The sequence below is a fragment of the Corvus kubaryi genome, unplaced genomic scaffold, assembly GCF_017639235.1.
Source record: "Corvus kubaryi isolate FWS band 111438036 unplaced genomic scaffold, C.kubaryi_AGA036_p1.0 65291, whole genome shotgun sequence".
NCBI classification, from domain to species: Eukaryota; Metazoa; Chordata; class Aves; order Passeriformes; family Corvidae; genus Corvus; species Corvus kubaryi.
This window is the reverse complement of record NW_024581896.1, coordinates 39,152-63,522: the sequence shown is the minus strand read 5'-3', so window position 1 is coordinate 63,522 and position 24,371 is coordinate 39,152. Positions and strand designations below refer to the sequence as shown.

The window sequence follows — 24,371 nt, the reverse complement described above, 5'->3', positions numbered from 1 at the left end:
AAGGAGAAAAGGACAAAACGACAAGCTGGTGATGCAGAAGTGATGGTAGGATTAGGGGCCATTACATGGTGCTCCTTTGCATGGATTAGTGAGGGGTGTATATATATGTAAATTATTGAGCAGTATAATCTCCTCCTATTATAATCAGCTACCAGAAAGCAAAGTTGTTATAGTGTTGATATCAGTTTGTGGTTTTCTTCAGCTAGTTTGATAAAGTTGAGATTTAAGGAAAGGCACGAAACTGGGTGAAGTATAGACTTGTTTTTCAAAGACCTCTGCATATGTGTTAAAGCCTGGGAAACAGGCCAGAGTCTGTGAAAAATCTAAGGGAAAAAGAGAACAAGGAGAAGACAGTATACAGTGTAAGAAATTAGATGTATGACTCTCCAGTTTATACAAAAAGATATTATCCTAGTGAAGGACAGCAAATTTGGAAAAGACAAAGAAGGTTAAAAAAATCGATGTGTAGGAAGCTCCTTGCCACAATAAAATTAGAGTAACTACTCTAGAGTAACTACACTAAGTGTTGGAAGGAGGAGGAACTGATTAAATATCTGAAATTAAAGACATATTGTTGTCTAGTGTAAGAAACACAAATGTCTAAAAGCAGACTGAAGTTTCTCACTTCGTGATGGCCTTCCCCCCTGCATCATTTGGGTTCAGAAAACAATAGAGAGTGCTTCACAATGGTTAGGAAGTTTCTTGTACCTTACTTTGGCTTACAGGATAGGCTTGTTTCAAAGGATGACAGCCTGTTAATACTGTGCAATTATTTTAAAAAAAAGGTGATAATGGCTCTGAAACATGGGGTCTGGATCTTAATGATGTGTAAAGCTTTTGTGAGTGACTCTGCCAAGCAGTTAGTATTATTTCTGTCGGTTTGCAAGGAAAGGTGGTTTGCAGTACCAAGGAGGGGCTTTGTAGTTAAGTATTTTATATCTGAGCAAAGGATTTAAAATCACATTTAATTGTTAGCCTTAAATGATTTTTCATAAGCAAGATGACAGCTTACATAAAATTGCAAAGATTTTGTACTCATAGCATGCTTCAGAAACATACTGAATTCTTCACACATGCAGCCTTACATTTCAGTTTTTCTGGTGTACCTTCATAAATGAAAGTCTATTTGTTTAAAGTTAAGGTATTCAAAAGCAATATATATGTATGTTTTTGAATTCTAATGATTGGCTAAAGGTTTCTTTCTGATTCTATTTCAGATGCATCCACTTGGACTGTGTAATAGCAATGATGAGGAAGACCTGTATGAATATGGCTGGGTAGGAGTGGTGAAATTGGAACAGCCAGAGTTGGAGCCTAAGCCATGCCTCACTGTCTTGGGAAAGGTAAGGGGATAGTTTGGGGCTGCATGTAACTGTTTCTTGGAAGGATTAGTTCCTTTCTGAGAAAAACCAGCAAGAAATAAACCAAGGGAAAACTCCCTTTACTCCACAAAATATTCCTGTTTTGCCCATTTTCACACTAGGTACTTCAGGGAAAGATGCTGTCATAACTCAGTTGATAGAGATGGTGATGGGGAGCTGAGTACTCCCTCTTTTGAGCTCTGTAGGAACCCAACAAAGATGAAAGCAAAAATGGCTGTTTAGCAGAAGCAGTATTGGAGCAGAAAGGGTGAACTGCAACTGTGATTGTGACTTGGTCAAAGCAGTCAAAACAAAAGCATCTTACTGGTTTTCCTTAGGTGCGATTTTCTGAGAAGACATACATTAATTTCTTCTTTTTGGGGAAAGAGAAGCTTTCAAACCTAGGAAGATTTCTTCGCTTTCATTGCAGGGTAGATACCTCTAATCAAGTGAATCTTGCTGTACTGGTCAAAGAAATAAAAATTTTCATCTTCCTGGAATTTTGCCATGGAATGGGGCCTCTGGAATGTAAATTAATTGCAAAACTTTCCCCTTTGTTTTATGGAGTGAAGTCACTAAGATGCCATTACTGCTCCCAGATATATTAAAAGAGAAAGCAGAAGGGTGTTGTTTTTTGTTCACACCTTAGAATTTTTGAGTATTGAGGTTATTACATGTTGACATTTGAAGTCTAGAGGAGTTGAAAGTGTGTGAAAGAGCGTAGGTCACAAGTTCTACCAGTAACTGAGTAGCTGGAAACTGCTACATAACAGGGGTTCATCCTAAAATCCAGCTGCCTAAATTTGGTAGGATTGTGTTGGTGACTTCAGGTTAGCCGTGTATCAGGCAGAAAATAAAATGGTAGGTTGACATTTTTTAGGTAAGACTTGTCGCTGTAAATTTATACACAAAACTTGTAAAAACTTGACCTTTCCAAGGAAGTGGGAAACCATCTGCTTGTGTAAAAGTTGCTGTAGGTTTAACTTGTGGTACATGGTGGAAAACATCTCTTTAGGAAGTGACTTCCCTTTCTATTGAATTTCAGTGTAATACAACTTTTTTTTTTTTTTTCCCAGCTGGAAATACTGTTTGTGTTGTACAGAAATTCTAGCTGTTATTCTTTGTTCTTAGAAAGATAAAATCTGAGGATGAGGTCTTGTAAGGATGGGAATTAGAGAAGATTCCGTCCTGAAAGATGCATTCTAATCTATAAGTAAACTCCAGGAGTTAGTTTTGCCTTGAAGCAAGCCATTTCAGGAAGGAGTCTGTTCAGTCCCATCTGTCAGGCTCTTGAAAATTACGTGAGGGAATAGATGTGCAAAATGGATAAAGAAAGCTGAACCATAGGTACATGGCACAAAAAAAATGTTAATAATATGTACCTGACCCCCTGCCATGTGCCCAAATCCCACCATGTCCTCTATACTCCCAATGTCCCCGAAGGCACACCAATCTCCAGAGTAAGTTCAGCTCAGTATCTGCTGAAGTTAGCTTCCTAAAGCTTGGCCTGCTGAGCAGCAGACTCTGGCTTTGCTTCAGGAGCTCTGTAGCATCAACTTTGATGCATAACGACGGTGATTTGACATAGGGTGTGTCCAGAGAGTTTGGGCATAGAGTTCCATGTGTGTCAGTTTATATGTAGCAATTTCAACAGGTGAAAGAAGACTGGCCAGGATTCTAGTCAATACTGCACTGCATTTCATTGTTCTGTATTTTCTCTATTTAGTCTTCTCTTCCTGAAATATTTCTTCCCTATTTCATGCTCTCTGCTTTAGTTTCTCCTCTCCATCTTTTGTCTGCAACCCTTCTGCTCTCTCACGATGCTCAAGTTATGTCCTGATTTAGAAGGACTTCTCAGAATTCTTGAAATACTGTTGAGTGCAGATAGCAGCAGGAGCATCAGTCTTGAGCTTCTCTCAGGTCTGTCAATTCAGTCAGCCTGGTTATCTTACCAGTGAGGACAAATTGTGTTGCAGTTTTCTGGGTCTCTGAGAAGTTCAGTTTCTGTGCAATTTGGTACAAATTGCTATGTGAAGATTCAGTGTGGCCTGTAAACTATTTTGTCTGGGTAAATATCAAACCTGCTGCATGTGTATATGTGTCTTCTTCTGGTTATTTTTAGGATTTGGCAGCTGACTTAAAATGTAAAGGGGAGAGGAATGGGAGAGGGAGAGGAAGGGAAAGGAGGGAGGGAGAGAGAGGAAAAGTAGAAGGAAAAGGAAAAAAAAAGGAAAGGAGTGGGGAAAGGAAAAGAAAGGAAAGGAAAGTGGGGGAGGGCTGGTCTTGAACAGGGAAAGGAAATGCAACTTTTTCCATTAGAAAAGGAGGAAGATAACAAGGAATGCAAACCTACTGTTTCTTCCTCATTAAGTTTGATTTAACCTGCCCCCAAGTTGGGGCATCGTAGAGGTGATACTGTTGAAAGTTTGGAATATGGTGAAGCAGAATGTAGACTACTTAAAAGCTGTTTGTAGCGGTAAATTCCGTGACATGTGAATCTGGTAAAAAGTTGTATAGTTTTACTCTTATTGTTGGTTTTAGTTGTTGAGGTCTTTTTTGATTTAGGGGTGGTGTTTTTGTTTGCTTGTTTGGATTTTTTGGGTTTTGTTTTTAGAAAAACTCTGGTCTGTGTTTTTAGAAGTTCTACTTGTTTATTCATGGGTAGCGATACAGAATTTAATGTGTCCATTTTCATATTGATTTTGTGATTTTCATATTGATTTTGTTATTGCTCATCCTTCTTAGTCATTGCTCATCGTTCTTTATATGATGTAATGGAAATGAAAGTGTTTAAAAAAATGTGTCTGCTGTTAAGAGTGCCCCTGAAAACTGGGCCTTGGTTGAGGCAAGGAGTGTGTGTGGCAGCTGTGTTTTACCATTACCTTTGATCACAATGCAGCCCTGTTTGAGGCCATGCTGCATGCAGGCAAAGCAAAGGCCTGGGTTTTACTGATCTTATGAGCTCCTGAATAGGGCTAGAAGGGGAATGACAGAGGAAGAAGAAAGCTTTTGGAAATGAAAAGGAAACCCCGTGAACCCGACCAGCATTATTGGCTGGATTTGCCTACCAGGGAGCCGCTCAGTTTCTGCCAGGCTAATTTTGCTTCAGCTTCTCTCCCCCACACCCCCCGACCCCACCTCCCCCTCTCTCCTTCTTTCAGACTTTTTTTGTTTTTGAGGCATGGCTGTAGTAACTTGGTTCTCAGGCTGGGAACCCACTGAGCTGTTGCCATGGTCACTGGGAAGCTCTTCGTGCCATGTGCTTCAAAGGGAACCTTTCCCCTCCTGGAATTCCTGCCTTCTCTCTGCATACAGCACAATGAGACTCCTTCACTGCTCCAGCAGAGTGACTGTGCTGGAGGAAGGCAAAAGCAGGGTTGCCTACAATACTGATTGCCTGCCTGCATCCTGGCAGGGCGGGGCAGTGGAAACTGGGTGTTCTTTAAGGTCCCTTCCAACCCAGACCACTCTGGGATTCTGTGATCCACTGTACTGTGATGGGAGCATTACCTGCATGTGTCCTGCATGTTCCAATATGCAGACCCCTGTTCTTCCCCCACCCCAATAATTTTTAAAGCAAATTACATCTGTCAAGACTGTGAAATACAATTCAGTAATACCATTGGTTTTTATTTCAGTACAGGATAGTGAGAAAATGCTGAAGATTTATTTAAAAGTAGCACTTCTTCCCTTTCTGCAGGATTGAAAGTCCATGAGAAAGGATTTTGTTCTTCTTTCTCTTCCAGGAACTGTTCTTCTTCTATATTAATAGGACATATGTATTTGAGGATGTGCATCTGAATATAACTTAACAAAGAGAGGATGTCCCTGCTACTACAGCTTCCTGTTTTCTTCAGATGAAAGAAATCTGTAATATGAGGAAATTCCTAGCAGTTCTTCCAATATCCATTCACTTATTTTCTCTCTGTTAAGAGCTTATTTACAAAAATTTACACAAATACTAACTAGAATAATCTCTTGTTTTGCCATGTCATCATTATTATGGTACTAGTTAGGCTGGGGCCAAAATCATCATGACTTGGAAGTGCGCTAAACAGTTGAACTGTGATTCATAACATTTTGGCTAATAATTTAGGTTAAAAATTCTTACAAGGTAGTCACACGAGAATTTATGGGCCTATGTTGGTAGCTTAGTTCCTGAATAAAGAGGGATCTGTTCTAAGACTTGAGGAACAAGAAAGCCTGTGAGGAGTCCATTTTAATATTTTTATTTCAGATTTACTAAAACTAATAAAAAAGGCAAATTAAACAAAATCCACTTGCACCTTTATATTAATAGCCTAAATTAAGCAATCAGTTATATGTTCGAATTGGAATTGCTGACAGTATAAGTATACCTCTTGTTTCTTTATAACATTAATAGTTTATATACAGTTTGGATAATTTCCTGTAGAAATGGATTCAGTTCAGTTGTAGAAGTGCATACTGAATTTAAGCAAATGCTCTTCCATGCTAAACTTGTTCAGAAATCCGGACTGAACTATGCCATAGATTAAGATCTAAAATTAATGAGAGACATTTCTAAAACCATTGGTCAATGTTTGCCAAACTTTGCTTGTTCAGATACTTTCACCTGGTAGTGACAGCTGCAGTAAGGCACCCTGTGATGAGTCTTGTGCTGCATGCAGAAGGAAATACTGTCACTTCAGGAAAACTTCTTATATCCATTGAAGTAGTTGACATTCCACTGATGGTATCTATTCCACAGTTTGGGGACCTTTTCTACTTTCTGTTTGTTAGCCTATGTTTCCTCTTTGCAAACAGCATCCAAAAAGCATTTGTAATTCTTTGAGGCGGTAGTCTCAAAAATTAATGGCAAAATTTAATCAGTCTGGATGCAAAGTAACAGCATGAGTAATTTTTAAGCTGGTTGGTTTGTTTGTTTCACTGTGTGGCTACCTGAAGTTTTGTGTTGACAGTGTAGTGTCCAGTGGAGGTAGGAACAAGTAAGAGGAGGTAGGGTCTACTTTTTGTGATGGCAGTGCTGGCATAAATGTATGTCAGACTACAGACTGAGAAAGGTTTCTCAGCAGTATAAACTTAATATCAGTTGTTTTAAACTCCCAGACATTCTGTGTTAAGAAGGAAGTTGTTATGAAGTAGAAGAAGGCTTCTTGAACGAGACTAGACTCCTTTGGCTGTGGACCAGTTCATAGATCTCTATTGCAAAGTCAAACATGCCAGGACTCTGATAAAAACAAAAACTGGGGTTTTTATCAACCTAATTGTTTTGTAATGAAAAATGAATGTGAGTTTTAATGGGGAAAAACAGCATCCTGGCTAGTGTTAAAGATTCAGACCTTCTGAATCAGTCATGTTCTTTAAGAGTCTTCTTTAACGTTGCACTAAACTTTTTTATTTCCAAGTTTTGTCGTCTTAGCACTACCTAAAATTACGGTTTACTTTGAAAAAATGTAGTATATATAATTGTAATCCCTGCCATGTTTGTGTTTGTCTTTACTGTCTTTCTTCTAAAGAATACATTGAGAAAGAGAAAATGGTAATTTTCCCGAAGCACCAAAGAACATCTTAAGTTCTGTAATATCATAATGATTGTTTCTTGTTATTCCCCACTTCATCATCATTTATAATATCCAGGACACCTAAAATGTTAACATCCATTTTAAACAACCATAAAACATCTTCAAAAATTATATCTGAAGTGATACTGTCACTTGTGCAAGTACTTTTGATGTCATTTATGTTTTGACATTAATTTTTCTTACTTCCCCAGTGCTAGCTCTGTGATCAGACCTCTGCACCATATAGGCACAATGATTTCTAGAGTTCTAACAAAATTACATAGATGAGGTCAGAAGAGGGGATCATACCTGTGTTTTTCAGGAAGAAGATGGCTTTTCCTAATGGCAGACAGAAAAAGACAAGGAACAAGCGTGTACTTTTGAAGGAAAAAAAACCACACAGAACAAAATGCTTCTGCCAAAAGCTCAGTGTATTTCTGCTTCCCATCTCCTTGCCTCTTCATCCCCCACAGACCATACCCTAACAAGCCTATTTAACAGATGAAGAAGGGGATTTGAATGGGAAAGAAAAAAGGTGGAAAGGCTGCATCCAAGAGTGTTAGAACATGTGGCCACTGCATGAAACAGCAGTGTCATCATTATAACCGAAGTCTTGAGTTTTCAAGTACCTTTCTCATGCACTCCCTCTTTAAATCCTCTCATTCCATCACTACTTTCCACTGTAATTTCTGCAGTCCCTTTGAGGAGAAAAGGGAGAGGTTGAGCACGGGAAAGAGCACTGACAAGCAAGCCAGTTGAAATGTGGAGAGAGGAAAGGTTTGTGTATGGATCATATGGTGAAAGATGCAGAAGGAAAGAAAAGAGCTGGATCAAAGCCAAAGAGTGGAGAGCTCAAAGGAATGGACAAACAAGGGCTGAACCAGGTTATGCAGTTCAGAAGAAGCAGCTCTGTCAGGTTTTCATTCATGAGTGGTGGTGAGCTCTTTCCGTTGGTAACTAGTGCCAGCAATCTGCTGCTGTATTATTTTCCTAACTTTCTTTCCATGTTCCCTGCACAGTTATGAAAAGCATCAGCTATTCATGAACAAAGGCGCTCTCTTAGGTTTCTCTCTCTGGGCACTCCTTAGATTTGCCATTGCTGGATTAATTACTTTAAATAAATGTCCACTTTTAGAGTTGAGTCCTTAGCAGTCCCCACCACCATCTTCACTCCTTTCTAACCAACTGTGGAACACAGCTGCTTCTCCCTTAAGCTAAAGAAGCAGCTGTTGCTGCACTACATGTGTTACTGGAGTTCAGCTCAGTCAGATCTCCCAGGGAAATTAATGGAAGTCAAGGCTAGACTAAGGAACAATTATTTAAGGCATGCCACATAAGAAGAAGAAGTAAATGCTTCATGTCTCTTACGTTTTTGGACCCTCATTATTCTATGTGCCTTGTAAGCCTTTTGACCATTGAGAGTTGTTTTACATGCAGAATCTACCTGTTTCTCTAACAGGAGAAATGCATAGTGGCAAACGTTGGAAAAACTGTAGAAATGGAGTTTGAAACAGAAAAGTGAGAGAGCAAGTAAGTGCTGCTGTGTTGGAGTATAGAAATGAGCACAAAAGGAGGCTGGCAAGCAGAATCAGATAAATGGACCAGAAAGTGAAGAAAATAAGGAGCAGATATGGAGGCAGGGAATGGAATTATTTAGGACTTCACAGATGAGTGACATGCCTAATTTTGGTGCACTAGGAGACAGAAGGCTTTGAAAGAAATTGGAGAACTTCGGAATGTAACCAGAGCTGCATCGGAGGGACTCCAATATTCAGAATAAAAGTTGGGCAGATTCAATCGACAGTGGTAAAAAACTGGATCCTAAGAAATTACAGACATAAAGTGGGAATGTTTTGCAATGATTTTCACAGGACTGAAAGGAAGGAAAGAAAAAATATTACACAAATTGTGCTTCATATCCTACTGCTTTGAGATAATTTGCCAGAACATGTTTTTCTGCTCTAAACATTTTATCTTTTTGATGATCAGGTGATATCCAGAGGTGCGGTTTTGGATAACATGATGATTTAACATTTGTACTGAGTTCAAGGAAATGACTCCAAATGAATCAAGTGATCGTACTGTGAACTCAAAATGAGTAGGAAGTGCTTTTTAGTCAGTGTAGGGAGTACTGACCGAGCTATTTGCAATACCAGCAGGTTAGTTTTTGAACATTAGAGCTGGACGTATGTGTAACATGAATTAGGTAATACAGATTAATTATGTATTATTAGTATTTGCATTGCTGTAGCCTTAGAATTGTTCAGTAGGGATATGAAACTTGGACAGAAACTATTAAAAGTATCAAAAGAATGTAGGTATTCTAGTGCATTAATGTCTCAATTCTTGGCCCATTGGTGTTTTGTTCAATTGGTAAACCAAGAGAATATATCATGGACATGTAATTTTTCAACATGCTCAAATAACTTGGTCCCTTGGGATAGGAAGAAAGATGGGCCTTAGCCCTGAGGATCCAAATAGTGAGCTTTTAAGTGGGTGTGCGGAGGAGGAGGCATTTGCAAAGAGCACAGAATCCATAGACTTCAGGTCCATGAACAGTGTTGAAACTCCCAGAGGGTCGCTTCAGCTGAGTGTAAGGGACTAATGAGCCAGTCTGACTGTTTATGGGCTGTGGTTAACCTCTTGCAAGTTAGGATTTCCTGTCGCCAGCAATGAGCTGTGACCGCCAGCACCACAGTGTTAATGATGAGGTAGGGGCTGATGAATGGCTGGACTCCAGACAGCAGCCTTCACTGGCAAAGAATCAAGTGGCTAGAGGGAGAAAAACATTGAAGTCTACAAGGGAAATAATGCAATCTCCAGAACCTATAATTCCCATGTTTAAAAAAAGAAAGGGATAAAGAAACTGGCGACAAATTCAAAACAAGTGAAGCTTTTATCTCTGCATTCTGAATAGAAGATTGTTCTTCAGCAAAACTGGCTGTAAAAGCCAGGCCAGTTAAAACAATATGCAGGCTGCTTGCCTCCAAGTAACCAGAAATTGTTGGCTCAGAGTAGCCTGTTCTGAGGAGCCAACCTGCTGGGAGACGTTATCCAAGCAACGGCTTGAATGTAATTCCTCCCGCTGTGGAATGGCTCTTTGGCAAATGAAGACCCTAATTAGAGATGGAAGGGTTTCTATTTTGTTTTTCTTTAATCCTTGCCCCGAGGCCTCTGCAATACAGCCATGTCTCTGCTTGCGTGGAGAGAAGTTTCCAGTTTCCCTTTGTAACAAAAATCCTCCACCTTTTTAATTTTTGTTTTCCCTTTCTTTTTATCTTTTTCCTTTTTTAATTTTTTTTTTTTTTCAGAGTCAACAAACTAACAACAAGGGCCCACCACAGTTTGGGACCTTGATACTAAACTAATCGAAAACCAAGGATAACTGTTTGGAAGAAGGGCTATATCATCCTGTATTAGCCAGCCATGAACATGGAAAGTTGCTAGCTAAACTGGAATACTGGCCTACCATGCAGATTTTTACTGTTGAGCTTATTACCCAAGCTGATTCTAGTAGTAGAGAGGGAGGATCTCAGAGAATCAGCAGTATCCTACTGGATTCCAAGGGAATCCTAACATGCTTCATTCAGAAAGATTGAAGTCCCCTTACTAGGGGTTACATACAGTTCTTTAGTCTTGGATGCAGATGCTCATCCCTGACAAAGAGGACAGAACCTCCAGGGCAATGTACTGCAACACTTTGATATGTGTAGATGGCTTTTTATAGTGGTCTGCATTGATAGTTTCTTTAATTTACAACTCCTCCAATGCTTTCTTGTATCTCTGGTTTTTATTAACATCTCTCAGCACCACAACATGCTTGCATGTATGTTTACACAATTGTCTTAGGTCTAGCTTGTTGTTTCTGTTCATCTGCTTTCAGTACACCCTCAATGCAAAGGTTAAGAATTATCTGGGTGGGTTGTAGTGGTATTTTATAGCATGTGAAACACTATATGTTTAGTACATAATTTCTAAAATACATTCACATCATGACCATTAAATTTCAAAGGTAACTGTAGATTGAAGTTCTGGGAAAAGCTGGAAGGGTTGTAAGATGTAGCTGCATTTCTGCTTAACCATCAATTGTTGTGAATGCAGCCACCCAGTTCTTGCTGAGTGTGCTAGGTTCTCTGTGAATATGTAATCTAGTTCAAGACCCCAGTCCCTTCCTTTGATCTCTTCCAGTGCTCACCCTTCTCTCTGTGACTGTGCCTTGTCATAGCAACAAGACTGCTGGCCTGCAAAATAGTCTGTGATAGCAGAGGTCAGGGGCTTGGGAGTGGAGTCCCATGACTCTGAAATGTATCTGAAGAGGTGTGCAACCGGCAGGCTTTGCTGTGTTCAGGATTAAATTTGTGTATTTTTCTTACTGTTTTTACTTGGTTTAGACTCAGAATTGGTAACAGTGTTTCTCCCTAACCCCAGAAAAGAGAGAATTCAGTTTTCTTGTTCCTCATTTTAACCATCTGAGAGCCTTTCAGTACTGAGTAGTATGAATCACATTGGTGTGTATATATTGTTGATGTGATTATACATTGCATGAGGTGATAGTTTTCTTAAAACTACAAGTACATAGCTTTTTAAGGTTTTGGTTTGGTTTTTTTTACAGAAAGGTATGTTCTTTTAAAATTGTGATTATGCTTTTGAATTTAAAAATGCTGCTTCACACTTTATATACTTCTTAACTAGTAAGCAACTATTGTAATGCTATGTAATGCAGAATCTATAGGGCATGTGTATAAAACATATCCCAAAGGGCCAGAGAAGTTGAGTATTTCAGTCAGGAAGGGCTTTTATGCTGGTGTGATGCATGGGGATTTGACTGTCTCGTTTTGATATTCTGCCTTTGTTTTCAGACAGAAATCTAAAAGTTCCTTTTTTGTTATCTCAGAAAAGGTTTGAAATGGCATCCTGTTTATGCTTGGCTTAATTGAGTTTCTGGAATTACTGGGGAATTGTACATTAACAGGTCTGAAGCATCAGTTGGTTAATTTGTAACTTCTGCTGTTTGCAAAGTAGATGGCCGTCCTTTTCTCCTTCCTCCTCTGCCCTGCAGAACTGGCCTATGGCCTGGCTTACTAGCTCGTGTTGGTTCAAAGGACATGGTATATTTTGTGATTGATTGAGCCTGATAGCAGTGTGGGGGGAGACAAGAAAGAGGTGGTGCCTGTATTGTTCAGATGTTGTCTGTATTCTGTGTAGCTCTGAGAGAAAGAGAGGTTTTTGCATTTTCACCGTTGTAAAGAAAAGGTTTATTTGACACAATGCTGTGGGTTTTATGTAAGGTTCTTAATGATGAGCAGGTTTGGATTTTATTTCCTAGTTCATGTGATACCTTTTCTGCCATACTGAAAATCTAATGCTGCCATCCATAGAATGGGGGTGCAGTTCATACCCACTGCTTGTTTTAATAGGGTTGTTTAAGGTATTCCTCTCTCCTGAAGAAGTTTAGGACTTTGAGAGCATCAGGGTCAGAATACCATTCAGCTGACTGAAATGGCAAACTGGCAGTGGCAACATCTCCTTGTCCCAGCCTGCAGATTCATCATGCATTTATGTAAGAATCAGTGCTCTCTTGCTCATCATTAGAACTTCCTGGGTTTGTCCATACTTAACTGAGGATTTCTCAAAACTGCAGAAAGCTAAACCCTGATAAGGTAGGCTCCTAATGCTTATTTCAGCATCAAAGTTGTCCTCTGCTAATATAAAAAAAAAAATCAAATGAAGACAAGTCTGCAGAAGTGTCATTCTTTAACCACACAACTACAGCAAACCTGTACTAGAAAAGCCAATATTCTAGAACCTGGTTCTGCGTATTCTGTATCATACCTCAGTGGTATTGTCTACATCTTTGTGGTTTCACTTGATATGGAGAAAACAGGTGCAGATCAATTGATTTGTGACCACTAAAAGATACTGGAACAGACTTTGTTACTTTTTAGTCTGCTCAAAAGAAGACCCAGACTGCTGAATTGCTATATTCATCATTTATTTTGGTGAGATATTGCAGATGGAAATTCCTTCAGCTGTATTCCCTAGCAGTCAAGATTGTTGAAATCCTTGAACTGCTTTTCCAGAGCAATAAAGCAAGATACTACCCCTTTTCAATGAAAATCTTGTTCCTTGGAGTCACAGAGTATGCAAGTTGCATGTCACTGAGTGTTGCTTATATGTTACCAGTTTGCTATGTGAGAGGCTGACATCTCTTATTTCAAAGGACCAGGAGACAGCTGATGATAGAATCAGCTATGAAAAACATTCCACTTAACACCACTTGCATAATCCCACTCTTCTGTCAGATTAATGACCACTGACTCCACAATGTAGAACTATCTGACACAGACTATTGGATCTGATGGGCTGGGAATATCCAGAAAATATGCCTCAAGTTCAATAGTTATTAGTTCATAGAGAAACTGAGGGGGAAAAAACCCTCAACTGACAGAGGAAATTCATCAGGCTGGCTCAATTCTCAGCTAAATAAGGACATACAAACGAATTTTATTGACTACTCTGTTCAACAATCTCTGCCTGATTTAGAGTAATACCATATTTTCTGCCCCAAAACCCGAGATGTACTGCAAAAAGGAATGGCAGGATGAAAAAGACTTTGTTATACCTTTTGGAGCTGTGCTGTTTCCCTTAGTTCTGACTGAAAGTGTTTTGCTTTTAGGATCCATATGACTGTCTTCTGTGTACTGTGTCCTTACTCTTGTGCTTCCCATCTTGATCACTTTGGACCAGCTAATAACTCTGACACCTGATGGAATAGTTTGCTAGAAGGAGTTTACTGGCATCTGTACTGGGTGTTCCTTAAACCATTGCCCAACCTCCTCTTCCCCATCTTTATGATTTTCTTAACCCAGGGGATAAATCAACTTGCTCATGTAGCACATACCATAATTATAATTAATATTTTTTGACTAGAGTGTACTAAGTTCCAAGAAGATAATACCTAGAGTTGGGTGAACAATTCAACAAATCCAGGAAGACAGATAGGTAGTTTTTAATGTAAAAACATTTGTGAGAACATAGTTTTAGAACAGCAGGATATATCTTACACAGAACTTTTAAAGCATCTTTTTCTGCCTTTAGTCCAAGAGTATTATCTAGGATGCTAACTTTAAAAAAGTTTATTTGTAAGTAGTAATCTGGGTCTGCCAATAGCCATTTTCAACAAAAGGTACTCTCTTAAAAAGATGTGTAATGCATTACTATGTTGATGTAAATGGCAGAGCTTACAGTGCTTAATGAACTTTGATCTCCCCACCTATGGTTCAAGCCTCGGTCTTTCTCTAATCTGTAATTTATTCACTCTCTGCAATCCATTAGATTAGAGTGTCATGTCCTCAGGTGCAAATATTACTGAATATTATCAGGAAATTCTAACTCCGGCAAAGAAGTAAATGTAATGAATAAAGGCTAATGTTGTTGGTATGATTTTTCTCTTAAAGGGGAACCTTGTTGAGCAGCTTTTCTTATGATGATTTCTCTACTGTTTCACACTAACTGAAATACTGGAATGAGATCATCCTAGAAAGCAGAGGAGGAGATGCTTGCCATGTTCATATGTGGAAGCATGGAAGGTCCTTCAAGATGTCAGGGAGTAGCTGAACTTGTTACTGTTTTGATTGTTGCTGTCCTACCTTGAATGAATAAGAGGAACAGTGCACCTGTTTAATAATTATCTGGTCCCTTGGGATGAAAGTTTGCCTCATCAAGGAAGTTGTTACTTCCTTATTATATTTGTCTGGCCCACAGGAAGGGTGTGCAGAGCTCTTAAAATCTTTCTGGTGTTCTTCGAGGCAGTAACTTAAAATTCCTCAGGCCTGGAGATGTGGAGAGATATTTTCCTTGCACTTCTGTCACGTGCATTTGCTCTTATCTTACCTAGATTAAAAGGCCTAGTAAATTCTGACAGATCTTAATCTGAGACAGTATTTAATGTGCATTTTATTGGTAATGTCCGTTGCTCTGTAGTAGCATAAGCTGTAGACTCGGAACGCAGAGATGGAGTGGGAGGTTGTTGTCACTATGAACAAAGTGATCACTTGAATTACAAGTGCAATTACCTTTGTTTGTTTGTTTGTTTTCTATTACTCTTTACAAAAGAGGAAGAATACTGATACGTAGTGCTAGTCATTTGTTTTAAGCCACAGAAGACAATCACAGAAAGAAATAGGCCTGGCAAATGCATGGAATTTGAATTGTGGAAATGTCTGTTTGCCACAAGTACTGTAAATGTAGCAGTGAAGCATGTACTGTATCAGCTTCTTCCCCCCCCCCCCCCAACTTGTGTTTATTTTTGATGTAGGTTTGGTCACTTTGCTTAGAAAAATGATTTGAGGGAGTCTTTAAAAGCTGGCTAGCCCAGAAAGAAAAAATCACGTGCCTATTACAGACTGGCATTATTTTAAGTGGGACTTAACATTGCTGTGTTATTTTGAGCTGTCCTGATTACTGAGTAGTGGGCAGGGTATTTTCAAAGACGTTTTGACTTTCATTATCCTGCGGTATTTTTGGGGATGCGGAAGGAGGGCGGCAGGGGCCGGCAGGTGTTTCAAGTTGCCCTGGAGCCCCAGTCACAGGTGCGCTCCGAGCCCGCCGGCTGCCACCTCGAACTGAAGGGAAGGAGGGGAATGCCCAGCGACCAAGCGTGCTCTGCTCCGGCTCCCGCCTGCTCGCCCTTACAGTGCTCCCTTCACAGCGCCCGGCTTTAAGGCCGAGCTGGAGGCGGGGGGACGCTGCGCTCCGGTCTCTGGCCGGCGGAACCCGGCCGCTCGATCGGGCCGCCGCCAAGCCGGAGCCTCGACCCCGCTGGAGAGGGCTGGCGCCCATTTCCCCGTGCGGGCCGTGGCTCCCGGGCTGTGCCCTGGAGTGCTCGGGGCGGCGGGAGCGCCTCGGCACCCGAGCACCGACATGGCTGTTGAAGACCTGGCGCCTTGCGCAGGGAGGGCCGGGCTCCCCAGTGCCTCTGGCAGAGCTCGGGAAGTTTCGCAGGAGCGAATGCACCGCCTTTTCCTGGGGATCGGGATTTAAACCCCTGCAAGGAATAAAACCTCCGCATTTCCCCGCGACCGCCGCCCCTTCCTCTCCCCCTCCGTGGCCGGGGACAGGCGGCGCTTCCGGCGCGGGGCGGGGCGGGCGCTGCGGCCGCAGGGGGGCGCTGTGCGGGGCCGCCGGTCCCTCAGAGCCGCGCGTGGGGCGGGAGCTGCGGGGGGAGGGCGGCCGGAGCCTCGCAGGGCTCGGGCTTCGAGCTGCGCTTGGCCACAGGGAAACCGCAGTTGACAGAACGGCCAGACGGGTCACCCCCGTTTGCTGTTACCCGCTGCAGCACGATTTTTTGACTCGGTGCTTTTCATCTCTTAACACCTGGTGGTGGAAACTTGCTGCTCGTTCAGTATATTCACGCAATTAAGGAGTTTTTATCAGCACTGATCTGTAAAATCTCTTTAAAAATCTCTTCAGAGATCAAGGGGCCTTGCTTGTTGACTGATCATCCTGAAAAAACAATCTAAATAGCCTGAACAGTTCCATAAGCAGAGTGTGTCTGTAAGGGGTGCGTTCTTGGGAAACCTGGATGAGCCCTCACCTCAGGGCTACTGCAGCAGAGTGATGGGTGGTAGATTCCTTTTAACTCTTCCTCCCCAACAGTTCTTAGTCATTAACCAGGTGTGCTGACTTCAAAGGGGACAAATACCTGGTGGGCTGAGAAAAAGCTCCCATTTGGGAGTTGGTTTCCCTCATGTGCGGTCTGATGGGCCTTGTTGATTAAAAATAAAAACAAAATATGAGAATAGAGCAAAGAAAGTGACCTGTCCATATTCAAACCAACTTCTCTGCGTTGGCCAGCATTTTTCCTGGAAAATGCTGAGTAATATTTCATAATTTATTACTTTCATTGGTTTGTCTTATATTTCAATGTAAGTTCAGGTTCTGCTAGTCTCGGTGGAGGGCCAGTGCCTTCTTGTTTAGTACTGTGATGGTGATAGCTGTCATTGCTTGGAGAAATAGTTTCTTGCATTCTATGTCCATAAAGGCAATAGGATTTTGAAAAGTTACTGGGAATGTCTGCTTTGTGGAGTCGTTGAGCAACATTTGAACAGTACATACAGAGGCACAGTGGCAGAAACGGGTTAAAAACCCCTGCGTTAGCCTTGGCGATTAAAATACTGTCTTTTCTACTCAGGGGATTTTATTATATTCTAATACCTTCTCTGTGCAGTTGGTAATGCCAGGTTTGGACTGTATTTGATGAAAACCTGTGCACTTACATAGGTCAGATCTTATCAGCGTAAGAAGCGTATGCAACAGTTCTGACCTCTGATGGTCAGAAAAAGCAGTATTCTCTGAGGCACATTTTGCAAAGATTGTGATATCCTAGTTTGTGAAAATGACACTGAAAAAGTACAAAGAACCTGGTCCACCTTAATTTTCTACACTAGTGAGCTTATCTCCACCCTAAGTCATAGGGAAGATTGTTTTTAATGGCACTTCCAAGTAACATGGAGGGAAAAGAACATAATTTTTTTAAAAATTCTTGTATTTAAAATCTTTAGAAGGTCTAAATCTCATTTGAATCCCTTTAAAAGGTTTTTGAAAGAGGAGTTTGAGAAGGAAGGAGCAGAGACACTGTAGAAGCTTTAGTGAAGTTTAACTACATTCCATACTGGTTCAGGAACTCCTGTGTTTGTAATTATTCTGTCATTTGTTTTAACTACACAGAAACAGAAAATGTTAAGTTTTCTCTCTGGAGATGAGGAGAGGGAGTAATTTTTGAGTTAAGAAGTTACCTTTTGGGGTGGGACTGAGGATGCTGTCTTTCTTATTGCAGGCAAAACGAGCAGTACAGCGAGGAGCCACAGCGGTCATCTTTGATGTTTCTGAAAACCCAGATGCCATTGATCAGGTACGAAGCAATGCCAGGCAGGAAGCAATGTAGGTGTTGGGAACCTGGTAGAAAGGGAAAACTTCGGGGAGCTGGATTTTTCTTCTAGCTTTTGCTAGAATCCAGAATCCAGGCCTGGGATTAAGGTTTTGAAAGAGGATGGAGGCAAATTTTTTGTGGCCCATTATCTAATCAAGGAGGTTTTCTTTGCCCAGCTCTGTGTACAAAACACAGGATGTTTGGCCCTATCCAGCCTGTGATCAATAGTGTTGTTGAACAGCTGCTATTTTTGAGATTGTGAAATTACTTTCAAACCTGATTCTAAACAAGTTTCTTTTTAAAATTTATAACCATTTCTTTCTCATTTACAGCTGATGATTTCTGCCTATGTATTTTGTGGACAAGCAGGGTTTTTCTTCTTTTTCCGACTCTTGTTATAACTTCCATCTTTTTATTTGAAGTGGGTGAGGTAATAGCCCTATGAAAGGCTTCGACTTACTTCAGCCAATTCTGAGTTATTTCAGTGAAGAAATGTAAGCACAAAAATAGTCTGCATTTGGTTTAGTTCTGTTTGGTCTTGAAACAAAACTGCTGTTTCTGTTACAGCAGGAACAAGCAGAGCTGAAGGTTTTTAAGTGCAGCCTGTATTTCTTGGGGGAAAAGAGAGATCATCAATGTTTACATTAAAAAAGCTGGCTTTAATTCTGAAATGAGCATCTGTTGGACAGAGGAATTCAGAAGACCCTGTGCAATGGATGCTTTGAGTACTGTTGTCTGCATGGGCATCAACGTTGCAGCCTTGATCTTGAAAACGTTCACAGGGATATTTTTCCCCCTTTTCTACACAGGAAAAGTATCTTCACAAAGATGTGATCTGTCTTTTTCCGTTTTTTAACTCTGTGTTACAGCTTCTGGTTACTTTCAGCCGCTCTGCTCTGGGCTTGGGAAGCTGAGTTACTGTCTCTTGCTCTTTTCCCTCTAACAACGACAGCTTTCCTTGCTTGTTTATAAATAATAAACTGGGTGCATCTGTCGCCAAGAGCTGGGAAATGAATCTAGTGGATGTTTGAATGTTTTGGGTGTACCAATAAAATGGAAGAAGGTTAGTGGCTTAGAGCCTTAGCTGACAAAGTAGGGTCTGTTAGATGAAAGAGCAGTAGCCTGTGGAAACACTGGCAAACAGAAGAGGAATGACTGGATGTAGCTTTCATACTCTAAAAGTAACAGTTACTGGATTGGCTCTGTTCTCATGCTGCTCTGGATGCTTGTTTTCAATGGATTTTGATTCTCATCTAAAGTCTTCAGAACCCTTGAGATCAGGGGTGCTACATAATTTATCTTTAAAATAAGTACTGTTTTGGCACTCATAATGGAATTGTGGAAAACAGTGACAGCAGTGGAGGAAAAACTGACACAAGTTAATCTGGAGGATCTTCGGTTCAAATGGAAATATCCTAAGACACTAACGGGAGCTGTTTAGGAAGTTTTCTCAGGTATGCTTGTTACCAAGCACTAGAACAAATAAGGGAGATTGCTTTGAAAGGGAGGAGTGGAATACTGTGAAGGGAAATCCTTCCTGCCAGTCAGTGACCAGAAATTGGAGGCAGGCCTGACCAGAAGAATTGTCCCTGGGTAATTTGGTAGATGCCAAATGAAAGGACTTTGCCTATAGATTATGTGGGGTTTATTCCCGTTGATCTGAGTATCTTCTGCTGTAAATTAAGAATTAAACTTCTGGTTTTAGAAATGCTCTCTGAAGTCTGACTTGTTCCTTAGTTTTACTTTTGCATATTTGAAGAGGAGTAACAGCACCCAGAGCATCATGTTTAGCAAGAGTCCGACAATGTGCAAAAGTAACTGAGGAATTGGGTGGATTCTTTCTTAGACAAGAAATCATTAGAGAGAGTATGTGTCTGGGAGTGGAGGGACGGTGATTTGATTTGGCCCTAGACCAGCAAGGCGAGTAGACACATAGGATCCCTGGATACTTCAGCTAGTTTTTAGCTCATCACAAGACACCTGCCTTAAAAGTAGTTTGATCAGTGTTCTCAGAAAATCCATCGAATACTAGGAAGAATCAGTTTTAAAAAGCCTCAGTGAAATCTGTTATCATCTGGTCAGCGTAAGTAGAGTCATCATCCTTTAATCAGGAAGATAGCCCAATCAGCTGGTAATTTCTACATGGTTTAGCCAGAACTAACAGGTAGCTATCAACAATGCAGATTTATTAATCTCAGCCATAAGATACTATTATTCTATTTGCTCACATTCCTGTAATTTCATTCCTTTCCCCTGTACCATTTCCATCTGCTTGTCAGTGCATTGCTTGTTTTGTATCAACCAGCCTCTATACTAGTATTTTTCTTGTAAGTCAGAATAAGCTATATGAATTTTTTGTGTTGGTGACATTTTGTGACAGAACAACTCTCTTGTCTAGTTATTACCCTCTCTGGTATATAATTTAGCAGATTGTTGGTCTGGATTTGTTGGCCGGAGAAGTTGCACGTTCTCCACACTTGAAGGTTTTCAACATCTGACTGAATAAAGCCCTAAGCAGCCTGGTTTGATGTCATAGTTGACCCTGCCTTGACCAGGAGGTTGGGCTCACGACATGCCTTCCCACACACATTATTTTCTGAGTCTTTCTATGATTTGGCCTTTCTTACAAAACGTAGCTGGACCTGAAAGGAAGTTTCAGGGTGAATTATGTAGTCTACTCATATGCTTTAGTCTTTGAGGCCCCCCATCCTGCAGTCAAGAGGTCTAGTGGTTGCTAGAACTCAAGTAATTTTGAATGAGTTTGTCGAGTTAAACAGCAGAAATTACTAACTTAACTTGTTTAGGTACAAAGAGCCTGAAAGACAGGACTCTATGGGATTGTTCAGAAAGCTGAAGAAATTTCTATGTGAATAATGTAACTACAAAGTTGAAATTGAAAAATTGATGAAATGTAGCAAGGACAAGGTTTCTGGAATGTGCAGATTTTTATTCTTCTTCATTGTGAGGTTTAATGTTACAGTATTAATATATGCACTGGTACATAGTGCAGCTAAGTTAAAGCTGCTATTCAGAAATAGCATTTCCTTATCCTTAATCTTAGTTTTGGTCCATTAAAAAAAAAAAAAAAAGAGCATAAGTCAAAAGTTTAATTCAGGTTTAATTCTGTGGAATACTTAAAGGTCTGTGCTAGAAGAGAACAATCAGTGCTTGAAATCAATTCCACGTTCATATTCCTTTACCATTCTCTGTGTTGTTCAGAAGAAAAGTGGTTTTCCTGAAACATGCCTTTTGAGCAGATTTTTTTTTTTTTCCCTAGCTGAACCAGGGCTCAGAGGACCCTCTGAAGAGACCAGTGGTGTATGTGAAAGGTGCTGATGCTGTCAAGCTAATGAACATAGTTAACAAGCAGAAAGTGGCACGAGCCAGGATTCAGCATCGCCCCCCACGGGTGAGACTTTCAGATCCTTTCTCTGGATATCACAGCGCTGTTGTTACTGCAGGCAGGGCTTGCTCACTGCAAGGGTGAAGATGTTTTGATGCCCCTTATGTGCATTAATACACGTGAAATTCTGTTGACTGAAATAAACGGAGTAACTGCACTGTGGACAAGCAGCTGCACCTGGTATAAGTTTAGAATCCACAGTGTGGCATCCGCTGTGTTTCAGAAGGATACTTTTGAGTATAGAAACGGCTAAAAATTCACAGAGAAGTTTTCCTTTTTCTTGATTAAGTAACTTAGTTATTGCACACTCCTGCTGGTTCCGTTTTGTAAGGTGGTCTGCCCTGTGTTAACGAATAATTCTGTGTAGTATTTTAAACATGGATTAATGATGAGATTATCCGATTAATTATGAGATTATCTGATATTTGTAATTGTAATATAAAATACTTTTCCTAGACTTTTTTTTCCCCTAACACTCTCTAACATACAGTTTACAGAAGAAGAGCAAAGCTAGAAGGTCATCCATGTCCTAGTTACTGGTTTGGTTTGGGTTTTTTTTTTAATGGAATCGTTCTGTTAAGAAATGTATTTAAGAAGTGAGCCATTTTTTAATAATTCAGATGTTGATTTTCAGTCACATGCATAAGCAACCCAATAAGCTATAAAAATTTGTGTTGGTGTGATTCACTCAGTTAAAAAACCTGGATTTATGCAGTTCAGAGACAGTAAATCTGACATCTCATGACTGGCATTCTGTGTATTCTGTTCACTTGCAGCGGCACTTGAAACCCAGGTTTTGTCTCATGGAATCACAGATAATGAACACAACAGTCTGTACTTTGACTTCTGCCATTCTGACTGTGTACATTTGGCAAAGGCCCCTGAGAAATAAAAGAGAAAGAAACAAAATTGAGTGTGATCTAAAGGAAGGAAAAATAATACTTTTGTTTTAATTTTTAAGCAACCCACTGAGTACTTCGATATGGGAATTTTCCTGGCCTTCTTTGTGGTTGTGTCTCTTGTTTGCCTCATTCTTCTCGTCAAGATCAAACTGAAACAGCGACGTAGTCAGGTAAGACCAGTAATGGGATATTCACAAAATACTGAAAGTTAGCTTCTCTTACTTTGTCCTAAAACGTGCTTTCGACTTTTGGAAATTCAGGATGCTGACTTACAGTAGCCATCTTGGTGGCTCTGTGGTTTTATCCATGCATGTAGGCCTTTGGAAGTACTTGGAAGTGTCTTTAAAGGAGATTTACATTGACCCATGATGTTCAGTCAGTTAAATCCTGAAATGAAAATGGTACAGAAGCAGTCCACTTAGCCATTGGGAAGAAAGAACATCTCTGGTTGCTCACAGGTTACCAGTAGCACTGGTATACTTCTGAATAAGTCCAGACTCTTACTGCTGTATTGTGGAGAGGATATCAGGATCGAAAATAAGTCATAAATCTTGCCAATAGGATAACATCTGTTGAAATGGGAGAGGTTTTCAAAGTAAAAAGTTTGGTTAGGAGAAATTCCAGGTGACATACTTTGAGTTTGTCCTGGAGGAAATGATACAGCTGATTTTTAACATTTCATTTTAATCTCTTTCTCAAGTATTGCTCCAGATAACATGGTGGTAACAGCATATTGGGGCATTACAATCAATCCTGACATTTAAATAAAAGTTCCTGGCCAAGCTTTGTATGTTGGCTTGAATAGTTGCTACCTATCAGTTGAGCAGTTGCAGTGTATCCCATTTGTCAGCACCTTCACCCAGTTCTAATTCAGAGTAGTTTATCATTCTCACTTCTGCATGTGGCATACATTCTTTTCATGAGGCTTCTGGTCTGAATTCTAATTAGCCTTCTCTGTTTAATGTAAGAAATTATACATCACTTGGGCCTGACATGATCTGTAAGATATGTTATGGTGGTGTTTCTCTGCTACTACACTCTAGTCCCTTACACAGCAGCATTGGTTTTTTTTTTTTCTTTTTTTTTTTTCTTTCTTCTCATGTAGAATTCCATGAACAGGCTTGCAGTGCAAGCACTGGAGAAAATGGAGACCAGGAAGTTTAAGTCCAAAAGTAAGGGACACCGAGAAAGTAACTGTGGAGCACTGGATACACTCAGTAGCAGCTCCACCTCTGACTGTGCCATCTGCTTGGAGAAGTACATTGATGGGGAGGTAAAGGATGTAAGGTTTCTTCACCATGGGCTGGGAATGTAGGTGCTTTTAGCACTGTAGTACGTGGCTGGCTGTTGGGTACGTTGTATACCTGAGGTGGTTCTGCTTGTCAGTCTGATCACACTGAGCAGCCAACTCAGCTTCAGCTGCATCCTGCAGCTCCAAATTACCCATGCTGCAAAGTGAGAGGTGAGGGATCCCATTTGCAAATCGCTACCTCCAGTGTTCTTGCATTTCTGAAGAACAAGTCACAAAGAAGTCAGCAGTTGGTTCTCTGGGTATTTTTGACAAGTCATGCACTAAGGTGATTCTCTGTTGGAGGCAAGGGATACCCGTAGTGTTTTGCTTGATGGCACCCTGTCTTAAAAATGTCAAGTACACAGCACTGCTGGGAAACCAGAGGAGGAGAAGGAAGAGATGTCAAAACTTTCAGGAGCAGTTTTTGGCTCGTCAGGGCTTGCTGTCCATGACAGTTCTACCCAGAGGAAGCAATGAAAAGGGTGAAATAGAAAATGGGCTCCTTAAAATAAATAAAGGCAGTCAATATTCACAGCTATAAGCATCCATTAGAAAGATTATGAGGACATTTTATTTTGAAATGGTTCATAAAAGAATCATAATTTTTAAGGCAATAGAAAATACCAGATGCATGTTTGAGTGCTGCAAGGTGCAAATAGAAAGTTAATGAAGTTAGTTGATGGGAAATTATTCAGAGTAGCAAGGATGAAGGTAGACAAGAACTTCGAAAGGGCTGTACAAAATGACTGGAGAGGAAATTCAGGCATGAGCTTGAGCATGAACTGATAGACATAGGGAATAGCTCCATGTATACCAGGGATGGGTTGGGAGCTGAGCATTGCTATTCAGGAAGAAGATTTTGATGCTTTAGATAGCTTTGTGAAAGCAAATGGATGCTTTGTGGCAATTAAAAAGGCAAATCAGATACTAGAAATGAGCTG

General features: G+C 40.5%; 1 protein-coding gene across 2 annotated transcripts in view; it reads left to right on the top strand.

The window, feature by feature from the left end:
* The first annotated feature begins 1,182 nt into the window (after positions 1–1,182).
* Positions 1,183–24,371, top strand: part of LOC121673238 (E3 ubiquitin-protein ligase ZNRF3-like) — a 30,543-nt gene continuing 7,354 nt past the window's right edge. The window contains exons 1-5 of one of the 2 annotated variants that reach the window (XM_042046389.1): positions 1,183–1,343; positions 17,742–17,816; positions 21,112–21,243; positions 22,199–22,309; positions 23,245–23,412. In XM_042046389.1, coding sequence (XP_041902323.1) covers positions 1,218–1,343; positions 17,742–17,816; positions 21,112–21,243; positions 22,199–22,309; positions 23,245–23,412 — 612 coding nt within the window. In that variant the 5' untranslated portion in view covers positions 1,183–1,217. The remainder of the gene's footprint in view (positions 1,344–17,741; positions 17,817–21,111; positions 21,244–22,198; positions 22,310–23,244; positions 23,413–24,371) is intronic. The other variant, XM_042046390.1, reaches the window with a different exon arrangement.